Source organism: Serinus canaria, chromosome 2 (assembly GCF_022539315.1).
Source record: "Serinus canaria isolate serCan28SL12 chromosome 2, serCan2020, whole genome shotgun sequence".
NCBI lineage: Eukaryota > Metazoa > Chordata > Aves > Passeriformes > Fringillidae > Serinus > Serinus canaria.
Window position 1 is genome coordinate 35,191,638 of NC_066315.1, and position 19,688 is coordinate 35,211,325.

Consider the following 19,688-nt stretch of genomic DNA (forward strand, 5'->3'; position numbering starts at 1 on the left):
TTTAATATGTATTGAAATTCCAGTGCCCTTTAAAAAGTAACAGAGGTATGTTACCTGTCTCCAGAACTTGCATGTAATAAAATACCAAGACAATAAGAGCTGAGTTTTATATTGGCTTAACCTGAATTCAGTCACTGTTCTGCAGCTGTAAACAAGTTTTTCAATTTTTAACACACAGCTTCTGTGGTTGTCTGCATTTCAGGACTGAATTTGAATGTATTGCATTAGGACAAAATAGTGCAGTATAAAGGTAATGGACAGCTTGTAATTTAACAGGGTACAAAGTGTGATTATTACTTTATTTTAAGCCACATTCCAATATAATCTTTCTTAGTATCACCTCATTTCATGGTCTAGTTAAAATTTCAGTAGGATTATTATCATTCAATGAGAATAAGAATATCAAAACTAGCCTGATGTGGCTTAGTTGTTTAGAGATCTCTTCCAGCAACTCTTTTTCTGCAGAAAAAAATGTTTACATTACTGCAGTTGTACTCCTACTTAAAAAAAAAAAAAGTTTGTTCTTTAAATATTTTGTAAATACAGGATTAAATATAGATGTAGAGCTATAGTCTAATATATGATACTTGTCACATCCTCATGAGTAAATTTCAGTCCTGGGTTATAAAAAAATGTGTATTCTCTTTTTTAGAAGAAAAGCCTGAAAATCTGTGGAACAGCTTTATTGTGAAAAACACTATACCTAAGTGAGATGGTAAAAAGAAGCCCCTGATTTCAGTCTTTATGCTACTTAACTCAAGTTAGGTTGAAGCCCACTCTGGGTTTGCTGGTATGAACAGTGATAGCATGTACTGATCTCAATGAGGAGACAAGCGAAATCTAACTACCAGTAACAGTAATAGATACTGTTACTGTAGATATTATTAGACACTATTACTAATAGATGCTGTTCCTATAGATAGATACTAAATTCTAATAGACACTGTTATTATATACCAAGTAATTACATACCATTAATAGTAAAGGTATTGCTGTATAGGACAGGTATCAATTATGTCATGAGCTGGGTAGTTAATATTTCAGGGGCTCCATCAGTAACCCTGGCTATGCTCTGGAAGGTGCATTTTTCAAGCAAATATTTAAGAAAAGATTGATTCTAGACCCAGGAACCTTCCCCACTCAGGTATGACAGGTGATATGACAGCAGAAGGAGCAAAAAAACCCAATGATTCACAAAGGGACTGCAGGTAGGACTGCTGTAATCTGATCTTCCAGTGAGCACCACATTTCCTTGGTATGGGTTTTGTCAGTAACTGCAATGGGTCTAAGATGTACAACTATTACAGTATTGCCTTGATTTATATCACAAAAGGGTTACCTTGGCAGGCTCACAGGCTCTTTGCAAATGCAATGTGTATTTTTAGGCTCCAGGTTAGCTTTGTTTGCTAAACACAGCTTCAGGATACTCCAGTCCCCATCAGTGGAAAAAATCTCAGCCCAAGAATAGGACTGTCATCGTTTTCTGTGAAATATGAAGAGCCTGCCTACACAGAGCATGCCTTCACAACACATCTCATACAGAAGCTCTTCAACAACTGCAATGCCAAAGAACATGTTCAATAAGAAAAAAAGACAAAGTGAAAAAAATCCTTTTAGGACTTGTCCAAGAGGCAGTTGTTTTCAAAGAACATAAAAATCAAAAATAATCACCTTTGAAACAGAACATGTTTACATTCTCAGGTTGTTTTTATGGTCAAGGCTATGAGCTAATCCAGTTCCAGAAAGTGACATTATAAATCTATGGGTATACTGTCGATGGTAGATTCAGAAAACAGCATACTTTTAGATAAGGTATGATGTTTCATTTTGCTGCTGCAGATTTCTGGTGACAGTAGCTGGGATTTTGGAATTCTTATTCAAGATGCTACAACACAGAGCTAGAGAGAAACCTTCACCCAGGCTGAGCCCCCTGGAGTGTGGCTCATATGAGGCCTATGAGGCATCCTAGGGCAGATCCTAGAGGAATCTTCAACCCTACAGCTGCAACAGAAATACCAGAGATATTCTGCTGGATTCAGGTCAGATTTACAAGATTTCACTGAAAAAAAAATCATAAATAAACCACGAAAGTGACTTTCGTCCTAAAATCACAGAGCTGTAGGCTGAATGCCAGGAGGAAAGGACAAGAAAGGAAAAGGATACTTAACATGTGTTTCCCTTCCTATTTATGACCACATTGATCCAGCAAGCCCTGATGGGAAGCTGAGCTATTACCCAAAGTCTCACCCTGACAGAAGGGCTGGTGGCTTGCCCAGCTTGTGACAGGCAGGGCTCTGCTGGACGGAGCCCTCTGATGGCTGACGCCCATCACAGATGCTTCTCCCACTCAGTGGCACTCAGAATTAATCGTAAACCAGCTGGGCAGATCAGCCAGTTAATGAATGTACAGCTGAAACTGAGCCTTTCATCTGCTTTATTGTCATTCATTCAGGCTCCTCTCAGCCTCCTTGCAAGGACAGCAGAGCACCACAGACTGCAGCCACCCTGCTCCAGTCTGGACATCTTCTGCAAAAAACTAGGGCACGTTTCCTCTTTAGTTAGGAAAGCTTAAGAGCTTGTTAGAGGTGCCTTTGTTTACAGAGCAGATGCAGGTATTGAGCTCTCCTTCAAAATGCCAAAGATAAGTGCCAGCATTACCAATGCATGCTTCTTTAAAGAGAGTTTTATGAAACTTTTTGACCCAAAAAGTGCTTTAAGGACATATAAGCAGAGATGAGAATATAGCTGTGTTTGGAGCTGGGTTGAACAGTCAAGTTAGTGAATTTGCTGCATCTCTCAGTAAATTTTTGAACTTGAGCCTTGTAGTTGATGGCTGCAATATATCCTTTCCTATAAACCACATTAAATATGCCAAAGAAATATATCAAGCTTAGGTAATGATGTCTGTGTGGAGGATGTGGTGACCCATGAAATTCCCATGGGAGCTACAAAATGAGACACAGAGATGCAGCTCTGCCCTGCTACTAATTTCCCTTTGCTTAAGATGGGCTTCAGACTCTTTAAGAAACAGAAGTAGATCAGAAATTATTTCAATTACTTCTAGAAAATGAAGAAATCCAGATGAAACCTTGCAAGTTTCTTTTAACAGAATCATAGCATTCTTTAGGCTGAAAAAGACCACTAAGCTCTAAAGGTTAACCTAGCTCAGTCAAGAAAAATCTCAGAAAAATTTGAAAGTGCCCCATTTTTAATCTCTGAAGAGCCACAGGCTGTGGCAAGGAATACTTTATTAGTGGATGTATGCTCATAAGTAAATAAATAAATACATAAATACATAAATGAATTTAAAAATCAGTCAGTGTTCCCAAAGCTTGGCAATAGCAAGATCCCTGGCACACTGCCTGGACAGTAGGTCTGGATATTCACCTGGCCACAGCAGCAAGGACACTCTGTCCTCCATCCCCACCTAACACTGAGCCCACATCCCTCAGCAGCTCTGGCAGCCTGGCTGGGGAGAGGGGGATGCCTGCATCTCTGAGGTCAGCCCTAAAAAACACTGCAGGCACAGCAAGACGTGGGAGAGCAAAGGGGCCTGTGGGATTTTTTAGCAAAGGAAAGGTCTTTTACTTCCTGTATGTAACATTTCGGTCATTTTATCTGTGTGTAAGTGCATGGATGAGGACAACACATATGCCAGAAGATTGTACACTCTTCTCTCAGACTGATTGCAGAAGGAGAAAACTGAGATCAGTACAGGGAAGGAGAGAGAGAGGAGGATTTGCTTGTGTTGGCTCTGCATTCTGTTTCACAAAACAATGAAAAATCCCAGTAAAATCTAATGGGTGTAACACTTCAGTGAGTTATAAAAGGGGTTTGTAAAATAAACTTGTGCCTTATAAATCCTAACAACCATGACAGGGCCATTCTGTGCAATTTCCCTTCTATTGCAGAGCTCCAGAGCTCTGGCACTGCTAAACAATGCTGACAATTCTATGCACTCCCCATCAGTGTGTGAGAAACTGAGGCACAGAGAAGTTCAGCAAGTCCCCCAAGTCCAGGGATAACTCAATTACAGTGCCATCTGGTGAATTACAATATCTCATCTCAATCTTTTTGTGAGCTGGATTATAAAACTCAACTGCTCTTCACACCAGAGCAACAGTATAAATACTCTGAGTATTAAAGCCTAAGAATTCACTGTCATCTGTAGAAGAGCCTGAAGCCCAAAAGAGTAAAGCAGGATGGCCTGAAAGATTTCTGCATGTCATTCACTGCCACACAGTCCTCTCCCACTTTGTGTAAGATCAATAGCAACAAAGCTGAGAGACACCAGTTCCACCCTTCTGCAAGTGCAAGATCATAATCTGTCACTGCTGGCACAGATCAAACATGTTCTTGACTTTGATGTTGCTCCACCATATGCTCAGACAGTCCCAGACAATTCCTATGAGACTGTGGGTGTTGCTGTGTGCTCAAAAAGACTTCAGAGAAAAGCCTCTCAATTCTTCTCTGAAATCTTCTTGCCATCAACTAGATTAATTCCTCATGACTCCATTGCTGCAACAGATTCCCAGGCCAGACAACTTTATTCTTCTGCCTTTGACCAAAAATCCCAACTATGTATTGATTTTGTATTGGAAAAAAATTGTTAACTTTGTAGTTTCAAGAAGCTGGTAAAAATACTCCATAAACACTTTCCTGCGTAGAAGAAAACTGTAGTTGTAGAGCTGCCTTGACTTGTGAGCTTTCCTCAGAAGCCTACATTTATCCATACCTTCTTGCTAGTTCCTGAGGAAAATGGTGAACCTCTTTTCCCCACAATGTTTCAGTTCTCCTCTGTGGTTTTCCTACACCCATCTTGTCTTCTCATATGCTCTTTTACCATCACAGCTGTGTGACTACAGAAAGAGTCCCCACAATTTCCTTCCTATTAAAGGGGTGATTCCCTGGAGAGGAGAAGGGAAGATAAAGGACACCTAGGCTGGGGTCTGTTAATTCCTGTAGAGCTTTTCCTCTCTTATTTCTGATCTTCCTCAAACAATACCCCCTAGATTTGAAGGTCTTGCCCTGTTCTTTTCCACCTCCTAAGCTGCAGCACCAGACAGATCTCCCAGCCATGTCCTGAGTCTGCAGCCACACACCACCCTAGCACCAGGAGCTGAAGTCTGCAGGGATACAGGGTCTATTGTGACAACAAAAGTCCTCCTGTCTAAACACAAGTGATACTTTTCTACGGTTTTAACTGAGATTAGCAGTTTCTTTTGCTGCAGTCACACTGCTGGTGCTTCTGTGCCAAGAGCCCACCCATGGGAATCCTCAGCGTCTGATAGGAAACAGATTGTCAAATGCAAGGAGGCTAAAATGTGAAGCCACAGACTGTCCCCCTCCTGTGCAGGGCTTTGGTAATATTGACATGCCCACAAATGAACTGTCTGTACTGAAAGCAGAGGCCTACAAGCACCATCTGTCTACAGCTACACGGGGACTAAGCTGATTTTGCAGCACTTTGGATTGTTTATTGGTGGAGCTTCTATCCTTTCAGTGAAAACACCTGATTTTGAAACGGCTTGCTCTGCTGTGCTGGAATTAAAGCCTCAACCTTTCATTCTGCTCATAACAAAGATCTAGTATGCACCAGCATGTCCAATACCCATGGGCTACAGCCAGTGGCATGGCAATGGTACAGCATGGACAACGTGGAGCAGCTGGATCTTCACGTCAGTCGCAGATCACTTTCAGCTGAGGTTCCCTTTGGGAAATGCTGCCTGTCGGAAGCATTCAGAGGTTATAGAGAAACCTCCAGATCAGTTACTGCTTCCTTTGCTGGAAAGCCAAGCAAGCACTGCCTCAGCTCCTGTGCTGACCTCTGTCCCTGGCAGCTGGAGGGCTTCTTCACAACCCAACAAGCGAATGTCACAATATTCTACTTCAACAGCATTTCACTGAGCCCCTTCCCTTCATCTGCATTATCACTGAACAGTTTTTGACAATACAAGCACCTTGTCAGCCAGTAATGCCACAAACACGCCAGAAGCCTCTTCCTTCTCCTGTATGCAAGGCCAGGGCTGCACTTGAGGAGCTTTGCTGCAAACAGGTTTCAGCTTCCTCACTAGAGGCCACGTCCTCTTCTGATTTGTGTTTGCTGCTGCAAGGCAAATGGCCAACCTCCTGCACTGCCTCTGATGTCCTTTCCTTGTCCCTTACCCACAGGACTGAGTGGGCTCCTACTCACTGGTTTACTGTGAATTTCAGAGCATCCCTGGGGGACCTTGGCTACTGAGGATGACATCAGTGTTCCCTTCCTTTGCCCTTGCTGACGGGAAGATGGATGCAGGCACGGAGTCAGGGACAGGCTGTGCAGCAGGGTGGCTGCTCTGCTCTCACCTTACTCAGCACAGGTCTTGCAGCATGCACCACCAGAGAAGCTCTGTGAGTCCTAAGGTGATTTCTTTCCTGGGTATCATCTACATTGACCAGAGCAGGACACCCAGCCTGGGATTTTCACAGGTCATATCTACCAGGGGAGAATATACAGATAAAGTCAAATCAGCTGGGTTTTAAAACTCTGCTTATTTAAAGACCCATTTACTTGAAGCAGCAGTAACCACACCACACTAGGCTGTTAATTTGCTACCAGCCCAAGCTTTTCCCCAGCGGCTGTTCAGGAATTGTCTTCTTTATCAGCTTAGAAAGGTATACACTATGCCTTCCTTCTTTTGGCTTATCTTTCCAGCTACCCATTTGGGCTATCAAGTTACAACAGTCAATCCTAAGGTTATTTTCTTCTCTGAAGCTGAACAGAGAATCTACTGAAAGAAGATTGAACAGAGAATCTACTGAAAGAAGATTTGTTTCCCTCTCAGGCTCATATGAATCACAAACAAGATAGAAAGCTCTCAAACATCTGCCCCAAGAGCTTTGGCTGCCCAGCTCCACAGCTGGGTGATTGCCTTCTCATGGCCAATGATATTTTGCTTTCCTTCTGATGAAGCTGTAGCCTTTGCCCGCGGCTCATTTCCATCAGGAATTTTAATCTAACCCCAACTTTTCTACTTATGTGTGTTCCATGAGAGACCCACTGACCAATGGTACCAGGATGGTCAGCACCTCCTGGGCCCATGCTGACTTTACAGAACAGAGCCAAACTTCCTTCCCTGGTCTGATATTTTTCCTTGCTAGTCACCTTTTGGGCTGTTTTCCCAGCAGGTTCTGGCTGCTGCCTTTTGAGAGTCTTCAAGCTTTTACTTTTCAACTTGTTTTAAATTCCTTCGGCAACTTCCTTTCTCTTGCAAGCACTCTGATAAGTCATTCTCTTGTGATTTTACATAAATAAATATTTACAATTACTCTATTTAGAAACAAAATGCATCCACCTGACATCTTTACTGTCCATTCTTACAATAATTTGGGTTCCTGCAGGGAAAAGAAAACCAAACCCTGATGATGGGGTCAGATATTCGTTTTATAGAAAGATAGCCCTGATCCCACCTCCCTCGATGTCAGGAATCATCCCTTGTTTCTGTGTCCTTTCTCTCCTGCTGTTCCTCTCACAAATGCACAATGCCCTCTGCCCACAGCACAGCACCACAGTGGCCCCCAAGGTCTCTTCTCTGTGCTGCCCAGCCATGGCTGTCACCCCACACAGCTGCTCTTCCCTTGCCCATCACCACGGCTCCAGCAGCGTCAGTCCACAAGAAAACTGAGTTATTTCCTGCCACATGAAGTCTGGCTGCAAATATTACACCTTCCTGACTCAAAGGGGATGAACCTAATGCCCAGTGAGATATAATATTCCTTTTCTTCAGGAACATAATAGGACAAAGGGAAAGAAAGTGTGAGGAATACTGCCAACAGTGCTCTGATATCCCATTGAGTTCTTTTAAACTGATCCACTGTAACATTTCCCAAGGACTAGGAATCAGTATTGACTGTAGGAGCCAACTGAATCAAGGGATGCACTTGTGGCATGCATAGAAGGCCAGAAGAAGCACTGAGATGCAGCTCTTTTTCTTTGGTTGCTTCTGGTAATTGAAATACTGTCCCATCTCTCTGCAAAACCTTGGGCCTGGGTGAGCAGTAAAGGGGAGAAGAAGAAATGAGGTGGGGAGGAAGAGAGTCTTTCTACTACCTGAATTTGGAAGGTGGCTTCTTTCAGGCTGGTTCTTACCAGGTGCAGACTGGTTCATACAGCCCTACTAAAATTGACTACAGAACTCATGCCTTGATTGTCTGAGTGCAGCAGTTCAGGAACCTCAATAGGCAGAGCTCTGAAAAATAGCTGTAAATGACACCACAAACACAAGTGGTGTAAGGGTGGGGTGTGACTGGAAATAATCTGCTGTCTCCTGGGGCTGAGCTACCCACCTTGGGGATCTCCATTGCCATGTGGAACCGCAGCTCTTATAATAGGTTATAATATCATTCCCTGGAACATTTTCTCTAGAAATGTCACTTCAGCACCATAAGATTCAACTCTTCAGATCTGACATGACATCAAAATACTTCTAGAAACAAGGATGCACTGTTGCTTGAGGCTGATGGGACTCTAAGGGGGAGTTGGCAGAAAACAAAGATCCAGATTATTCTTCTTCTCCCAATTATTGTACAAACACTTTTCCACCCTACAGGCTGTTTCCCCTTTGCTTGCTAGTTATTGCTTTGGGACCTGTAAGCCTTTTTATTTGTGACCTGTTGCTTGCAAAGATGTGTGACGACAGAAATAAAAGTACTTTTAGGCTAGAAGTTTCTAGACACACCTGGAAAATACCTGAATGTTTTTTCCCAACTATAGGAAGGACAAGCTATCGCTTAAGAACATTCTCTCTGCCAAATGGGATTAGTTTCAGAATTTGAAAGTGCACTGCTGAAATTCATTCTTTAAATGTGAAATTGCATCCTGGTGCCGAATACAAACAATTGACTCAGCTGACAGTCGGAGAACATTTGAGCAATCACTAAAATAACTGAGAATGCAAGCAGAATTAATTCACCTCTAGAGTAAATGGAATTAATTCATCTTCTGTGCCCGCTGTCAGATTTCTACCAGAAAAATCAGAACTTACTGCTTTTTTCTTAGAAATTTCTTAAAATGCAGATACAACCAAAGCACTAAAGGCATACCTTATTATACCAAATAGCCCTGATTAGCAAGTAATAATGGCACACAGGTATGTCTCAATCCAGCCCTGTGGCTGTGGGTTTATGATAGAATCTTTGGCCAACTGCTATTTTTTCCACATACTATCAAGCAAACATTGACAATTCATGCATGGCTGGAGCCTCACTAAGAGCTTGTTGGGTATAAAGGTGATTTTCAGTGTCTTGGCCAGAAGAACAGAGCGTGGGACTTTGCCATGGAGCAGACTGTGGGGTGGGGGTCTGCCCAACAGGGTCTTGCAGACAAGAGCCCAGGACTGCCCTCTGGAAAATGCTCCACTTCAAGGAGCAGGCTCTAGCATTTTCTTTCATTTTTACCTCTTCTACCATGGTTTCAGCAGAGATGACAAATCTTCCCCCTTTTTAGGGGCAAGTTACTTATTGAACTGTTATTTAACAGGACAGCTCAAATGCCTTCTGTAGACACACAAGTGTGTGGCACAGGAGAAGGCAATGGAAACATCACATTCTTGCTTGCCTGTGTGTCATCTACAGGTGTCAAAGAAACACAAAGGTCTTCAAAACAAGTTTTGAGGTCTGATGTTATTGCAAAGCAATTTGGAGTATGTCAGGGAAAATAAATCCTGGTGATTCCTGTACCTCACCATTAACTAACCTCAACATAACAGAAAAAGCACATCCCAATCAAAAAGAAATGGTGACAAATTTAAAGGCTTTTCAGCATCTTAGAGAGCTTGAATGTAAACCATTTGGCTTCTTGGGTACACCAAAGGGATTTGAGAGCAAAATAAGCTGTGTGCCTTCCATGTCTAGGGTTGATTTTATGTACAGATTTAAAACACGCAGCCCTCTGATCACTGTGAAAGCCATGGGGAGGATCTATAGGTCTAGCAGGCCCTGACCTGCCAACCTCAGTTGAACCATCTTAAATCTGACACTGAAGGAACACAGGACATTAGTGAGAAGCATCTGTATTGATACAGAATAACAGAGAGGAGGTGGGAGAGAGCAATTAGCCAGAAACTGGTGAAAGTTCCTCAAAGATGGAGTCAGAGCTCTCACCACCTTTCCCCTTCCTTCGCACAGAACGTGACCGAGGGGAAGACTTGCTGCTGAAACTGTAAAATCTATTAAGAGGGATTTCCAGTGCCCTGGCTCAGCTGACAACTAATTTGTTTTGTCTTTGCCTAGCAGGGATTTTCCATGCAGTGGGCTCTTGTTTGCTATGTAAGTCATCCGAGTATTTGTTAGTGTCATAGCCAGAGCCAGATGATGTTTATTCTGCTAACATCCAGTCGGGCTCTGGCAGCACTCATTGAGGTCAGGGCTTTATTTATAGAAGCAGATATACATTGAGATTCATTTTCTTTCCCTTGCTGTATTCTACCTAAACTCATCCAAAATAGAAAGAAACATGCAGACATGCAAGTAATAAATGAATTGGGCCAGATCCATGCCTTAGCACAGCACCACAGAGGCCAATGGAAGAAAAGCATTTTTGAGCAGCTGAGGATCTTTCCCATTATTTCTTATGGGGAAGGGAAGGGAGGGGTTTCAAACCAGAAATTATAAAGCAAAAAGCAAAACCGACCAGGCAACAAAATGTCCTGACTTGTGGCAGAGCAGATCTGCAATGCAAAATCCCTCAGCTGAGATCTGCATTTCGAAGGTTTTTTTTTTTCCTCCTGTGTTCCCAATCACCAGAAAGTGGAAGAATCAGAGTGCAGAGTGCTCCAAGCGAGGAAAAGTAATGACTTAAAGCAATTTACCTGCTGAAAGTGAGAAGACATTGTCAGCGTACGCAGTCTGAGGCAAAGCAAAGCAGAAGAAAAGCAGCAGGTAAGATCCCCGGACAAGCGGGCTGAGGACCAGCATGCTGGCTCTGCCCTGGCAGAGCCCAGCTCAGAGGCACAAGGCTGCTTTGGGGCTCTCTCTCTCCCCTCTCTCCCTCTCTGCCTTGCCTGCTCTCTGCCTCTGCCTGCCCTCACTATGGGATGCGTGTGTGTCTGTCTGTGTACGTCTCTCTCCCTCTCTCTCGATCTCTCTCTCTCTCTCTCTCTCTTTTCCCCCTCCCTCTCCATGCCTTTAGGAAGAAGGAATGCCAACCATTTCCCATTAAATCTTCTCCTTACACTAGACAGTTATATTTAACTCCTGGGCTGGATCAGTTGCCCCTATTGTGGACATTAGCTGCTAAAACTGAGGCATGGGGGATTCTGGTTTTGCTAGCAGAAGCAAAAAGGCTCTTTGGATAATAATAATGATGAGCAGGAATGGGAGATATTAAGAACTGGACTGTAAACAGAATCCTTTGGTACAGGCAACCAGACACTGGCGTCGAGATGGATAAAATCCCTGATTGATCATCCTCCACAGGTCACTAATTGCCTTAATGAGAGATGAGCAGTGACCTACCATCTGCTCATCCCTGGTAGCTAAGCATGTTGCATTCGTGTACAGAGTGCAGCTCAAGGTGAGGGGTGCCACAAAAGCTTCATGAACCCACAAACACATTATTGTTTTGGATTTCATTGAAAATGACAGTACCTCTGACAGTGCCAGACATTGAGGATTGCAGAGTTCATTGATGGGCTGCAACAGGGGGAAGAAACAAAACAAGTGCCATGATGGGGTGAATTAAACACTATCAGCTCTGGGGGTGGAGATGGACAACACAATACACAGCACCATGTGAAGAAAATAAACCTCCTCCTCCTCCTCTCTGAAAAGCAGCAGGTGCCCTTGCTACCTGTACAAAGTTTGGGGGTTCTGTGCCTTGTTGCAACATGCAGGGCTTTGCAGATTACTTTGTGCCCTCTGAATAAGTAGCAGAGACATCTGCCTTTCTGCCTGGAATCTGACAGTGGTTTCCATGAAAATTAGGGGTACATCCTTTGCTGTGAAAAACATTACTCTCTCCAAGATGGAGATGGTTTTCTTTGCCAACTGTTTATGGTTTCGCCCAAGAAAAATGTGAAAATACTTTGGATTAATTATAGAATTGATTTTTTTCCTCATTTGAAAAGAGTTCTCACTGACAGAAATAGTGACACGTCCCCCTGGACACTAATTCCACTGAAGAGCAAAGTGAGATATTTCCACAATTCCGGTTAAACAGTCTTGGCTGTTACTTTCAATGCACTGCAAACATATTGACAAAATTTTCTAAATGTAATGGCTAGATGGGAAGAATCACATCTGCCTTATACATTTTATCCCTAAAGGACATGCTTAATATAAGCATAATGCTTTCTAAAATCTCTTTCCAATATTACAATATTTTGGATAACATATTTTCTACTTTAATTTAATCTTATCCACTTTATTCCACTGTCTGTTTCTTTTTAGTATTTGGCTTTTCTTAGTGAAGATAGTAACTTGGTCTCTTTCTTCTTTGACCAAGATAACCATAGGTAAAGTGAGTGCCATTAGTTCTCTTGGCATGCTATATCTCAGTGGGAAAGGATAGCTCTTGGGAAGTTTATCATCACAAGCCCTAAGCACACAAATGTCCAGCTGCAATCCCTGTGTTAGAAGTCTGCATGGAGGCTGGAAAATAATTTCTTAAAAGTTAAAATGTCAAGACTGTATTAAAATATTCACCTCTGAAAATAGGTGACCAACACAATAGCTAGTCAAAGGATCAAGTGAATAATTTCAAATCCTGCTGAAATCCTCCTGCAGCCTTTTAGCAATTGAAAATTTTGGTAGAAATTTCTAGTACAAAACAAATTCTATTTGATAAGGAAATAATCAATCCAATAATACTAGAAAGGACTAAGATCATGCAGTAGGACGAATATCTTTCCCCTCCTTCTATGGTTCTATATCAGAGGTAGCAGAAGTGAGACAGAAGGCCAGGGCTGGTTCAGAGTTACAAAACACACATAAAGTTAGCTTTGCAGTCAATTCTTAACTAGAGACTTTTTAATCCACTTATGGCAGTGGAGAGCCCTGATTAAAATGGAGGTTTGGTTAATGTTCTCCCTTCTTTCAGCATAGCATCTCCATCACTCTGAGCCTGTTTGATGTGAAATGGCTCTCAGACAATGAAAGAAGAAAGTTCTGTGGGCACACCCTCTTCAGTGGAAAACACACCATTGCCCACAAAATCTCAAAATGAGATGTTTGGACTTATATTCATTTGAAGAGACCTCTTCCTCATGATGTAGTTCCATTCCCTCTTTAGATTTTAGTGGAGAGCTCTCATTACAGGGCAGCGAGCCAGGCCATGGCAGAATTCAAGTCCTGTGTTCTGCTTCCTCGAATTTTGAGCTGTTGGCCTTACCAGCTGAGACTGCTGGCAAGGTTGGCAGTGGTTTCACAAGAGAAGGACAAAGTCCATTGGAATTAAAATGGACAATAGCTGTGGCCTTATTGATTGGACTTGGGCAGGTGGCAGCGCAGCAGACTGACATTCCCTGCTCCAGGCTGGATGGGAAGGCTGCAACACCTGGACACACAGCTTCTTTCTGGCCTCCATGGCAGCAGTGCCTATGGCAGAGAGAATCCTGAGGAGGGGAAGTGTCATGTGGCAGGGGGAGTCTGGCATGAGAGACCTGACAAACATTTGCTTTCCAGGCCCTGAGCCCCAAGAACTTGCTCAGCCAAGCAATGCATTTCTCCAGCTATTCCTTTTTTATTTTTTTACTTTGTGGTAGATGTCACAACAACTAAAAATGCCAAAAGCAACCAACACATAAGGAAAAAAATAGCTTGGAAACTTTGTCTGTTCAAGGAGTTGTTGCTTGACCTTTTCAGCCCAAACTTGAACTCTTAGAAGCATGCGCAGGAATCTGCTGATGACACTCCATGTGTGGAAGAATCTGCTGATGACAATGCCAAATTTATGAACCATTTTCTGTGCAAGAATTAATGAATACTTGTTAAAAAGAAAGCTTCTTCCCAGCCCTGTTCAATTTTGGTTAGCAGGTCCTACATCAACGAGGCAAGGTAAAATGAATATAGTTAAAATACCATCAATCTCAAATTCTTTCATGAATACCATTCTAGTTAAAAGGACAAAGATAATAATGGAATAATTTGGGTCAGAGAGGTAATCTGGTCTAAACCCCTGCAATAAGCAGGAACATTTCAATTAGATCAGGTTGCTCAGAGCTCCACTCAACCTGAACTTGAATGTTTATAGGGAAGGGGCATCCACAATTTCTTGGGGCACACTGTTCCACTGTCTCACCATCCTCACCACATAAAATTTCTTCCTTTTATCTAGCCTAGATCTACCCTCTTTTAGTTTAAAACCATTCTCCCTTGTCCTGTTGAGATACTCTATATACAATTGAGACTTTCTAGTTCAAAAGTCTGAAAGCTCTTTTGCTGAGTGGGGCAAAGGTAAAACAGCAACCCCAAGTTAATGCAGTAATTCAATAACAGCTTGTGTCTGCAGAGCAGTACAGAAGAATTCTGTTCATTCAATTAGAGCAGGGGCTGGAAAAGAATCTTTATAATTACATTTTCCTTGTGAGATAGTTATTTAGCAACAATTGTTTTTCACAATAAAAATCCCTGTTCAGTTTTACACACTTGACTCAGTTATATCTAACACTTGGATTTCGTGCTATGACAACGCAGCTAACGTCACCTGGGGAGATGGTGTTACCTAAAATACAAAGGCAGCTGCTGAAGCAAAATGATAGTAAGTGCAGAAAGCCAGTGAGTGTCTTCACCATTTTCTTGCTGGTCTATTTAAATTTAATTCAGAAGCCCATACAGGAACAGACCCTAGCTGTGTGATGAAGTAAACCCAAGCACATTCCCACTTGATGGAGCTTTGGCTTACCCACAGCTCCAGCCCTGCCAGTCTCCAGCTGGGTATCAGGACAGGAGCAGGTGGTTGGCTAAAGGCAAGCCAGCACTAGTCAGTCTTCACATTACCACCCAAGGCATGAATGGGGTGAAGGAGGACATTGATGGCAGGACTAGCACTTTCCAAAAACAACTCCTTTTTGCAAATTAGGCACTTAATGGATGTTATACAGTTCACAACAAGCAGCAGCCTTCTGGCCTCCTCTTTTCTCTGTACTGTGTGGTTCACAGAAATGCAAAAGTGACTAGGGAAGCCGACTTATCTTTACACTCCTCAGAGCGTATTTGTTTACAGAGCAGCCCAGCTCTCATTCCATGTTTAGAATGTTTATCTTGAAATACAACTAAGATTTAATTAAAAGGCTCAGTCCTTCACATTTTTTTTTTCACTTCAATGAGTAATCCCCATGCACATTCCTTTTTCTACTGAAGACTATACAACAAAAGAGTTAAGGACATGATTAAAGCTTATGGGATAATTCAAAGTGACTTCCACCAAAGCTACCAAAACTATCACACTTGCGGACTTCTAATGTTGGAGGGCACAACTAAGTAGAACAACCTTAAAACAATAATTCAGATGCTGACCTTTATAAAAGTGCTCTTCTTCCTCTTTTTCACTTCATTTTTCTTTTAAACCTCGCCTTTCAAACTTCAGAACAGGCAATGCACTCATAGTACATGCTCACACATAGGCAGAAAATAAAGGCATATGTCCAGGATTGCCAGGTTTTGAAAATCTGGGGCAAACATGCAAAACCTCTGAATGACTAATAGAAAAATGTCCTGTAGGACAAAGAAGATGGCCTTGACAGTCATAGTCCCAGCCAGATGAGGTCTCCAGTCACCAGTACCTAAGTAGATAAATTGTCTTCAATATCTTCAGACAGTGATTCACAAACAAGTCACAGGCATAACCCAGTCTGGACTTGGTACTTGCAACTAGAGGAGATGAAAATAGTGTGCAGAGTAATTTTTTTTATCGTCTTTTCATTTGGATTGTCTATTGCTATTTACTTCTACTAGTTAATGTCTGCAGAACTCACTGCTTGTACCAGTATTGCTGCCATGCTGCTGGAGGCACAGAACACAGGAATATCTGGCAGTAATTGGTTCCCACAACTCCTAATTTAAGAGATTTATCCTCTATCTTGCCAAAGAGCCCAATGAATTAGACACCACAAAGTACAATCTTCTTTTTTCTCTGTCAACAGAGAAAAAAAATTTTTTTTTTCAGAAAAAAATTATTAACATCATTATTTTAATGTTCACGCTAAACTCAGGACTTTTAATTCCAGAGAGTGTCACGGATGCCTGGCAATGCAGCATCCTGCTCCTGACTTTCATACTGCAGTACAGCCCGTTCCACCACTGAGATGCAAACAAACATGGATCCAAACACTAGTGCAGACATGCCTAGGAGAATACCCCCAGACACAGAGATCCTCTACAGAAGGTTGTAGTGCCCTTCAGGTGAGTGGTCAAAGCACCACTAACTCAGGAAAATACTTAAACATGAGTGTAACTGCAAGTGAAAGCAATGAAAGGGCTTCTGAAATGAAGCATGTGCATGGGTGCCTTGGCAAATCAGGGCCTGAAAAGGCTGCAGACACATTGTCTTTTAAAAAACATGAAGCCTCATTTTCCCATGGCTTGTTTTTCTCTCTCCTGGATACCTTTGGGCATTAAATGTTTTGGGATCCTGTGACTTACAGAATGCAAAACCAGGAGCAGAGCTGCTAAACACACCTGGGGAGCAGTGGTAGAGGACAACATCCAAGGGTTTACCCAAAGGCTTGACAGAAGAACCAACATTATAAAGCTGGGGAAAGGTAAAGAAATAGGTCACAGTAGAATAGCAAGAAAAAATAGCAGATTGTTTTTGATTTTTAGGGTGTTTTAAGCAAATGGATGGCTACAAGTGCTGACTACGACACTACAGCGAGAGTCCTCTGGCATCATAGCTGCTGGGCAAGCCACATCTATGTTGGAAAACTGCTCTGTTTTTGTAAGCTGATCATGAATCTCAGGCTGATTTTAAAAGATGCTTGTTCAGGCTAAAGGTGGAGAGGATTTCTCTTTTTACAGCGCTTTAAATGTTGAAGCCCAGCTACAGAGTTACCACGGCAGCCATAGAAAATGCCTGGGCACTGCCTGTTGCCCAGTTACTCTGGGATGCCAGGGTTGTCATCTCCCAAACACAGGATAACTGAACCTAATCAGATTAGACTAGAGCATTTTCCCAGCACCCTTTGCAGAACCAGGGAACTTTAATTAAGGCTGCATTAGAATTTCCATCATAAAGTCCTACTTTTGAAGCTTCATTAATTTGTATTTAAGACCTTAAACACCAAATGGCAATTTGGCACACAGAGATAAAAACTTGGAGAAAAAACAGCTTCTGCACCAAAATCATTAATACAGTCTCAGTGATTTAAACTACATAAAATGAGACCCAGCATTAGCTGCTTAGGATGGGTAGATTTAAATTCCTGGCAAGGCTGAAATATTATTTTACCTAACATACCTTTTACTTAATTTCAGGACACTTGAATGCTATCCCTGCTTTTGCTGAGAAAGCAAGTGGTTTATGACCTGGCTAAGGCCCAGCTTTGTCTGGAACCTGAAGTATCTGCATATCCACCAGTTTTGGTACTAGCACTTCCCAGCACCAAGGCTTATAAAATGCCATACATACACCTTGTCTTAATGACAATGCCAAGGAGACAAAAGACAAATCCTTCAAACACTTAGAAAAGAGCAAATTTAAAGAAAAATATATTTTTCATGTGAAGATTTAATTAAAGAAGGACTTGCACCCAGACATTGTGGAGCTCTAGCTTGGCTCACTGAGTGTGTGTCAACATCACATCAGCCATAGAGCTGCAAGGTATGCAGAGGTAGGCAAACCCACCCAGGAGAACTGGCCTCTCTCTCCAACAGTTTTGTTCTCAGGTAGGCCTGCAGGTTATGACAAGTTTCATGCTACAACAGCTAGAGGTAGTCACTGCACAAAATTCACACTCAGGAACAGCGACTGCTTTCTGGAATCAAGAGCCACAAACTGTTAGATTGCGGTATAGGCTGGAGATGTAAAAAGGCTTATGCGAGTCTTCCACTATCTTCCTCATATGGTAACATGCCCAGCATTAGGGGAAATCTCCCATCACTTATGTGCAAAGATGGTCTAAGCTGCTTACATTTGTGTGATCATGGCCATTTATACAGTCCTAGAGAAGATGCTAATCCATTTCTCCAAATCTCAAGTACAGCAATTCATACCCTCTCTTCAAAAGCATCCCTTCTCTGCATCCAGTTTAGAATCTGATCCAAGGTATTATACAATATTGATAGTTAGATTGCTCAGACATTCTATAGCTGACAAAAAGAAAAATAATTCCAGATTAAACTATGCAACATTTTCAGCAGCATCCTCACTTGCCTTTTCTATCACCCCCTTGAAAAGACTAATGAAACCCAACATTTCTTAACATTCATATTGACTCAAGGAAGCCGGCTGTAACCGGCTGTAATCAACTTTTCTTACTTATTTCATCACTATTTCAGGCATCTTAGAGATTCCTGGAAAGATCAGTCACTGAAATAACTCCCATTTATATTAACATGTGTAATAATTACCTGGAAGGGTCTGCTTTACTGAGGGCCTCTTTAAAGCTTGTCCATCTGGTTTCAATCACCTCATGAAAAGAAACAGCAAATGTCTCCTTCAGAATAGCTGTTTCTTACTCATTTCAATATTCACTTACAAGTCAAAAAATTGACAGAAGCCACATTGCTAGTTTGCATACAGAAGAGCAGCTCTGACACCTGGTCTCACCTCAGAACATTACTAAGTAGAGGAGTGCCAAGCCCTCTTTCCTCTAAGTACAGCCATAAAGTTCTTTAAACAGCCTGAAAAGAGCTGCAGGGGGGGATTTTATTCCAACATATAAAATAAGAGGCAGTCAGTGCAAAAGACATATTTCCTAATAAGACTTTAACCATAGCTTCCAGCCAGCATGTGCTTGTTGCCTGTGGGTCCAGAGTGGCAGAGCTGAAGATGCATTGCTGCTTGTTTTGTGTACTTGGGCTTTTGAAGGAATGCTTAAAATCAAATCTGGCCAGACCAAACCTACACCTGACTCCTAATCACAATGGGTATGTGCTATGTGGCCATAACAGCTGAAGGCAAGCAGACACACTGTACACCCAAATGCTCACAGGGCAGAGCCTACAGAATTCACTGCAGAAGTGGAACACAATTACTGAGGAGTTTGGAATTATTGCAAACTAAACCTGTTAGCAAGCTGAACACACAAGGGCTGCAGGAACACACATACTCAACTTATCATGCTATTTTGTGAGGTGCTGAGACAGTAACAAACATGACCTCTTACCTCAGGTGGATGGAGCATGGTGCTAACAATGCCAAGGTTGGGGGTTTCATCCCTGTGGGCCACCCACTTAAAGAGCTGGACTGGATGATCCTTCCAACTCTGAATATTCTGTGATTCCATGGTTTTTATTTCTCATACCAGACCATTTATTTTGTGGCTCCTAATGGCTTCACCTCTGGTCCCATAATGAAATTACCCGTTGGGTTTTGGACATCTCTATAATACTTTTCCTGTACCATTTGTTGGTCCCACGTTTCAACCCCTTTCTGTGTCTTTGAAGAGGACAAGTGCTGCTGGACTGAACCTTGGGCTTCCTAACCCCAAGAACTGAGCAGGCCCCTGTTAGAAAAGGCTCTGTACTAATGATTAATGGAGGGCACCCATAAC

General features: G+C 42.3%; 2 protein-coding genes across 3 annotated transcripts in view; one reads left to right on the plus strand and one right to left on the minus strand.

The window, feature by feature from the left end:
* COLQ (collagen like tail subunit of asymmetric acetylcholinesterase) overlaps nt 1-11,063 on the minus strand; it is a 41,330-nt gene extending 30,267 nt beyond the window's left edge. The window contains exon 1 of one of the 2 annotated variants that reach the window (XM_018909566.3): nt 10,848-11,063. In XM_018909566.3, the coding sequence (XP_018765111.1) occupies nt 10,848-10,953 (106 nt within the window). In that variant the 5' untranslated portion in view covers nt 10,954-11,063. Of the gene's footprint in view, nt 1-6,345; nt 6,434-10,847 lie in introns of those variants that run through there. The other variant, XM_030239883.2, reaches the window with a different exon arrangement.
* BTD (biotinidase) overlaps nt 10,782-19,688 on the plus strand; it is a 40,502-nt gene continuing 31,595 nt past the window's right edge. The window contains exon 1 of the mRNA XM_050971635.1: nt 10,782-10,917. The gene's annotated coding sequence lies outside the window, so the exon portion shown is untranslated. The remainder of the gene's footprint in view (nt 10,918-19,688) is intronic.